The 7,267-nt window shown below is 45.2% G+C and overlaps 1 protein-coding gene across 1 annotated transcript in view; it reads right to left on the bottom strand.

Annotated features, from left to right (window-relative positions):
- Window positions 1-1,684: 1,684 nt before the first annotated feature.
- Window positions 1,685-7,267, bottom strand: part of SLC6A3 (solute carrier family 6 (neurotransmitter transporter), member 3) — an 87,305-nt gene continuing 81,722 nt past the window's right edge. The window contains exons 14-15 of the mRNA XM_006872377.1: window positions 5,323-5,394; window positions 1,685-1,726 (exon numbers count right to left, since the gene is read on the bottom strand). Of these exons, the coding sequence (XP_006872439.1) occupies window positions 1,703-1,726; window positions 5,323-5,394 (96 nt within the window). The 3' untranslated portion in view covers window positions 1,685-1,702. The remainder of the gene's footprint in view (window positions 1,727-5,322; window positions 5,395-7,267) is intronic.

Genomic DNA, 7,267 nt, shown 5'->3' with positions numbered 1-7,267 from the left:
GGGGGGTGGGGGGAAATGCACAGAGGTGATGCCATGTCTGAGGTCATTTTTACAACATAGCTTTTTTTTTTTTAAATTGTTTGTTCTGACCTATGCTACACACAGACTACAGAGACCTGGTCAGCCAATGATGACGCTTGAATTTCTACATGGAGCACACAGATACAGCTTTGAAAACAGCACGTAAACTGTGCATCTTAGCCACAACTTCAAACAAGCCTGAGCTCCACGGAACGGCAAATCTGCCCTCACTGCGTCCACACTCAGGGTCTCAAGAAAGGGGAATCTGTAGGCACAGAGCATGTGGCTCTATGTGGCCATCTGAGACCCTAAAGACTTCACTCATTTCTCCCTGACTGGGAGGCACCTGACCTGCTCAGTGGCCCACAGGTGGGTTCAGGATACCTTCTGTGTTCAACAGCCTAAGTTTGTTCACGTATTTCGATGACTTATACTTTCCTCTTCGGGCCCATGCTGAGGGATAGCACTCTTGCTAATGTCCTCATAAATAAAGCCTGGAACATCAGGAAGTGCTCTTGCAGAAGCTAACCCTGCAGGCTGAGAATTTTCGATTGACAGGTGACTGTGATTTTGAGAAAACGATGCCTTCACATAAGAGTGTTACAATGGATGTGTGTGTAGGAGAAATAAGACTCTGCGGTGATCTTCTGCCCAGAGTGGTGCAAGATCTTTCAGGACGAAGACTCCAGGTGCGCTTCCCGCTGGGCTCAGGCATTCACAGGGGCAGGACCACACACCTACCTGTGGGGACCTGCCTCCTCCCATGGGACTAGGACTGAGCCCCCTGTGGGAGCCACCGTGCGTAATGAGGCAGCACCTCAGACTGCCAGGGTCTTACTTCTTTCAGAAAACCAATGGAATCCCCCAAGGTCCCAGCCACCTCCAAGGGGTCCAAACACACTCCGTGTCTGACATGGAGACACAATGTTCATATTATACCATATGTTTGAAACTAGGTATTTGGAAGCCCCCCAGTGAGATGACTTGATAGTGACTGCCAACATACGAACAATAGTGAGGGTAGCAGGACTGGGCAGTGTTTGTTCTGTTGTACACGGAGTTACCATGAGTTGGAATGGACTGGGCAGTGTTTTGTTCACTTGTTCCAGGAGTCATTATGAGTCGGAACTGACTCAAGAGACCCTAACAACATCCAGGTCTTTGGAAAGGGCCTTGCAATTGTGCAAAGTCTCTCCAATTCCACATTCTGCATCAGACATTTACGACACTTGGCTTTGTTTTTTGTTTTAATATTAATGAATATGATCCAGGAAGCCCTTGTAAGCCCTGGGTTCTCAATACAGTATGTCTACAGTGACCATATCCTTTCTCCTCAAAGCACACAAATAACAATAGGACAGTCACTGGAAGTCAGGGACAGTGGGGTGGAGAACGCGGAGTTAGATGTTTTTGACCCTGTGAGGCCAGGGCTGATCTCACCACACAGATCTATGCTAAGCTATTCTACCGACACATGACACACACAGTGAGCAACACATATCTCCCTTGGCGCAGACAGTGTGTAAACAGTCAGAATCAAAGTGCCCTCCCCCCACGTAAGGTAGCGTTAAATACTAAAATAATCCCGCCTCTTGTTTGAAACGTTGTCGTTTCTTCTCTGCTGCTGTCTGGCCCATAGTTAGCGAGGGTCTCGCTGTGGGAACTCCTTGCTCCATCCACTCTACACCATCAGCCAGTGGCGGAGCTGGAAAGAAAGCCGAGGGTTATTCAGAAGTGACGAAGCAGTTTCTTGGGTAATGGAGGCTCTTAGGTGGATGCCTATGACCATGAACCTGACAGTGGTTACTCCCCAAGGGATGCCCATTAGGACCAAGGATGCTCCTGACAGGTTCCCCAAGACCTGCTAGCTGCTTTATATAAATAAGTCATTACTGGATAAAAAGAAAAGGCCAAGAGCACAGCTTCCCATGGACCAGAGGCCTTTGGGGTCTTGAGGACAGTTTCTGTGCTGGACAGACAGTCAGTACCTGTCAATGTTATCCCACCCACTTGCTGTGTGACCTGGTGATTCCCTCTTCCTCTCACTTTCTTGGGACCCCTGGTCCCCTCCCAGAAGTGGAGGCATTGTGCTCCAGCAGTTCTGTCTTTCTTATCACGACCCCAGAACAGGTGCTTGCTCGTGGCTTCGTTATTGCTCAGGAACTGATGGATAGACAGGGACAACTATTTAGACTTTCTGCCGAATGTCACCATCTGTGATTGTGCAGCTGCTAGCCCAGCCCAGTCCTGAGCATCTGTCATTCTGCACAGACACAAATACAACGGTGCAAACATTTCCACAACAACAACAGCAGAGTTTGCGTCTACAAACACATCTTGGGTGGCAGATGCTAAGCTGCCGCAGATGACAGGACAGGGCTCTTCTGTTGAACCTGTTGGAGGACTGTGGATGGTGCTACTTTTTCAGTCCTGATTGGGGACTAAGAGAGCTCTCGGGACCCTGGACAGACAGCATGCAAGGTCGGTAGAACAGAGCCCGGTTGGTATGGGACTCAGTGGTGGGCACTGGTGTGGTTGGAAACATGCCTGACCAGGGTGTAGCCAAGAGGGACAGGTAGGCTGAATCCTGGAACTGCAGTGACCGCAGTGACCACTCCGCATCAGAGCAGCAGTGAGGGTGGGGCACTGGGCCTGAGAACCAGCTGTGATCCCCAACTCCGTGGTGTGAAGTCTCCTTCTGTGTTGGCTAATGGTAAAAGTAGAAGGTGCAAAGGAGGAAAACATGCTGGTGCTGGGGGTGGAGATGGGGGTGGGTGGGGTGTCTCAGGATTCTCATAGATTTAGATCAAGTTATCAGTTCACACACAACAAAGACCAGAATAATAAGACAGCAACCTACCAGGAGTGAGAGGTACCAGAAATTAGAAACTTCAGATTAATTGCCCCAAGATGAGAGATGTTAAAATCATCAGATAAGGTAGTTATGTATAAGATTAAAAAAAAAAAATTGTACACAATTACCACCATAAACATTTCACAGGAAACAGACCAAATATAAGTCCCGGAAATTAAATATAACTCTTAGTGAAGTAGAATACAAGGGGAGCTGTGAGATGGAATATTGATAACTAAATGGAGGCTTGTCTATATAAAGGAATATTATGCTCTGGTAGCGTAGTGGTTATGAATCGGGCTGCGAGCCTCAAGGTCAGCAGTTTGAAACTACCAGCTGTTCCACGGGAGAAAGATGAGGCTTTCTGCTTCTGTAAAGATTTACAGCCTCGGAAACCCTGTGCAGGGTCGCTATGAATTGGAACCAACTCCACGGCACATAACAACAACAACAATTACGCTGTAGTCAAAATGAACGAATCATGGCTATACACAAAGATGCTTCTTCTGGTTGAAATGGAATTACATGAACAACATTGACCTTCTCATCTTAAACAATGAGCAAAATATATACAGCAATGGCTTTATGTTGTATATCAGACACAAAGTACAGGGGTCCTCAAGAAACAGGAAGTAAACATGATGAACCTTCCAATGCCTCAGCTCACTGCCCTGCAGGAGTTTCCAAATGCATCAGAGCAAAGAAGGCAAATCCAGGAGAAGTCCAGAAGATGCCCTAAGGAGACAGAGCTGAGAGTCTGGGATGACCAAGAGGAAAGCGTGGGCAAAGCCAGCTACAAGACAGGAGAGAGCTGTCCAGAGAGAACTCTGAAGGTCAAGTTGTTGTTGTTGTTGTTAAGTGCTGTCAAGTCACTTCCGACTCATTAAGACCCTTTACAGGGTTTCTGAGGAGCAGCTGGTGAGTTTGAACTGCCTACCCTACTGTTCAAATTGACCTTGCGGTTCAGCACTTATCTTACAATGCCATACCAGATCAAGTATAAGGCCATAAAGAATTCTCAATAATTTCAAAGAATAGGTATTACAGATGTGTTGGCACAATGCAGTTTATTGAGAAATTAATAACAAAATACTTGAGAATTTAAAAAAAGGCTTCCAAACAACTCATGGGTTGAAAAAAATTATAATGAAAATTAAAATGTATTTAGAATGAAATATTCCTACTAATAAAAACCATGTTAAAAATTACTGGGCACAGCCAACGGAATATTTTGAGAGAGATTCACAGCCTAATGCTTGTGTTTGAAGAGAAGAAAGGTAGAAGATTAGGATTTATTGACCAAATGAAGAAGTTAGAACCAATACAGTAGAACAGATCCAAAGAAAATTGAAGGAAGAAATAATATAGGACAAGAATTGAAATCAATGGGACCCACAGCAAAGTTACAGGAGAGGATCTCCCCTAAAGTCAACTTGGTTATTTGAGAAGACCCTAAAATTCTATGCAAAGAATTTACCCCTGTGTGAGGATCCTTCAGAGGACTCAAAGGTGAGCAGGAGGCTAATGGGAAACGCATAGCATAACCACAAACAGCGCTAGGAGCCGATGCTCCCAGGCCTGGGCATTCTTTTTGTGTTTGGGACAGGTAAGCAAATTTGAAGGTAAAGAAAAGGGTGTCCAAGGGAGGGAGAGAAGAAGGAAGCTGCAGCTTGGCGATTAGACCAGTCTGCAGCCAGGACCTGGACTGGGAAGGAAAAATGAAGAAGTGAAGTGCAAGTGTGCAGAAGTGATCAGAGAGGAGCAGAAAACACAACAGCTTCTCAATCCTGCCTTCCTGCCCGTGTGTATCTTGAAGCAAGGACAGAACAGTGATAACGTGTGGTTTTGAATGCATCCCTGAGTGGCACAAATGGTTAAGCATATGACTCCTAATCAAAAGGTCGATGGTTTGAACAAACCCAGAAAGGTGCCTTGGAAAAAAGGTCTGGCAAACTGTTTCCAAAAAGAAACAACCTTGGAGACCCTAGGGAGCAGTTCTACTCTGTAGACCACCATGTGTCACACTGAACTCGATGGCAATTAACAATGATTTTGACAGTCCACAGTAAATGTATGGCACACTTAAACTCTGTCTGTACATCAAAGAGTTCTCCTTAAAGCACAGAGAATCTCAGTAACTTGCCCGCGGTCACACAGCAGGTTGGCAGGAGTTGGACCTGGGTGGGTGCACTTGAAGCATCTCTTTTAGCACATCTCTCCCATAGCTCGAGGAGACTGCTTTATCCAGAGCGGGGAGGCACCAACATCCATTGTGATGCCCTTCTCTCAGTCCTCCTGAGGACAGGGAGATGGTCACTCTTAGACCACCTGATGGCATGGTTTTAGGCAGGGGTGGATGGGGAGACCTTTCTCTTAGAACTTGGAGCCCAGTGCTGAGTAAAGGCTGGTGGGTCTGCCGAGGGGCCCCAGAGTTTGGTGACACTCACTGTGAACTGCCGGACTTCCCCGCTGCCCACCAGCTCATGCTCCTTCTCAGGCGTGATGGCGTAAGCCAGTTTCTAGAAGAGAATGCAAGACCATCAGTCCCATCATACCCTCACCAAGAGAGAAGGCACCTCAGTCTTCCTGAGTTGTTGGTCTCTTTGAATCTGTCGCCTTATACTCAAGAACAAGATAATAGATCCATCCATTAAACTCAAGATCCGTCATTAAACTCCAATTTGAAATAAAACCCCCTTGGAGGTGGTGTTGCACATTAAAGTCAGCATGCGAGGTGGCTTCTTCTGAACCACAAGTGCACGTCTCCAGAGTCCGAACTTGCTTTTCACCACATTGTTGTTGTTGTTAGGTGCCATTGAGTCGGTACCGACTCATAGCGACCTTATGTGCAGCAGAACGAAACACTACCAGATCTTGGGCCAACCTTATTACTGTTGCCACACTTGAGTCCATCGATGCTGCCACTTGGCCAATCCATCTCATTGGGGGTCTTCCTCTTATTCTCTGACCCTCCACCTTACCAAACATGATATCCTTCTCCAGTGACTGATCCCTTCTGACAATATGTCCGAAGTATGAGAGACGAAGTTTGGCCATCTTGGCCTCTAAGGAGCACTCTGGCTGCACTTCTCCCAAAATGGATTTATTGGTTGTTTTGACAGCCCATGGCACCTTCAATATTCTCCTCCAACATCATAACTCAAAAGCATCAATTCTTCTATGGTCTTTCTTATTCACTGTCCAGCTTTCACATGCATATGAGGTTATTAAAAATACCATGGCTTGAGTCAGGCATGCCTTAGTCTTCAAGCTAACATCTTTGCTCTTCAACACTTTAAAAAGGTCTTGTGCAGCAGATTTGCCTAATACGTCATTTGATCTCTTGACTGCTGCTTCCATGAGTGCTGATAGTTGATCTAAGAAAAATGAAGTCCTTGACAACTTCAATCTTGTCTCTGTTGATAAGAATGTTGTTTATTGGTCCAGTGGTGAGGATTTTTGTTTTCTTTACATTGAGATGTAATCCATACTGAAGGCTGTATGATCTTCATCAGTAGATGTTTTAAGTCCTCTTCACTTTCAACAAGCAAGTTTGTATCATCTGCATATTGCAGGTTGTTAATGAGTCTCCTCCAACCCTGATGCCATGTTTTTCTTCATAGAACCCAACTTCTCGGACGAATTGCTCAGAATACAGGTTGAATAAGTATGGTGAAAAAAATACAACCTTGTCACACACCTTTTAAAATTTTAAACCATTCAGTGTTCCCATGTTATGTTTGAACAACTGCTTCTTGGTCCAGGTACAAATTCCTCATGAGCACAATTAAGTGTTCTGGAATACTTATACTTCATAATGTTGTCCATAGCTTGTCATGATCCACACAATCGAAAGCCTTTGCATAGTCAATAACGCACAGGTAAACATATTTCTGATACTCTCTGTTTCAGCCAAGACCCATTGGACATCAGCAATGATATCCCTCATTCCATGTCCTCTTCTGACTTCGGCTTGAAACTCTGGAAGTTCTCTGTCAATGTATGATTGTAGCCATTTCTGTATTACCTTTAGCAAAACTTTACTCGCATGGGATATCAAAGAGATTGTCCGATGATTTCCTCATTCTGTTGGGTCACCTCTCTTTGGAATGGACATAAATATTGATCTCTTTTCAATCGGTCAGCCAGATAGTTGTATTCCAAATTTCTTGGCAGAGATGAGTGAGTGCCTCCTGTGTTGCCTAACTTCCTTGAAAGATTTCCATTTTTATTCCATCAATTCCTGGTGCCTTGTTCTTTGCCAATTCCTTCAATGCACCTTGGACTTCCTTCTTAAGTATCATTGGCTCTTGAAATGGCTGAACATGAACCATTTCCTTTTGGTACAGTGACTCTGTGTATTCCTTCCATCTTCTCTTGATGCTTTCTGCA

Source organism: Chrysochloris asiatica, unplaced genomic scaffold, assembly GCF_000296735.1.
Source record: "Chrysochloris asiatica unplaced genomic scaffold, ChrAsi1.0 scaffold00195, whole genome shotgun sequence".
NCBI lineage: Eukaryota > Metazoa > Chordata > Mammalia > Afrosoricida > Chrysochloridae > Chrysochloris > Chrysochloris asiatica.
The sequence above is the reverse complement of the archived record's forward strand: the minus strand, read 5'-3'. Positions and strand labels throughout refer to the sequence as shown.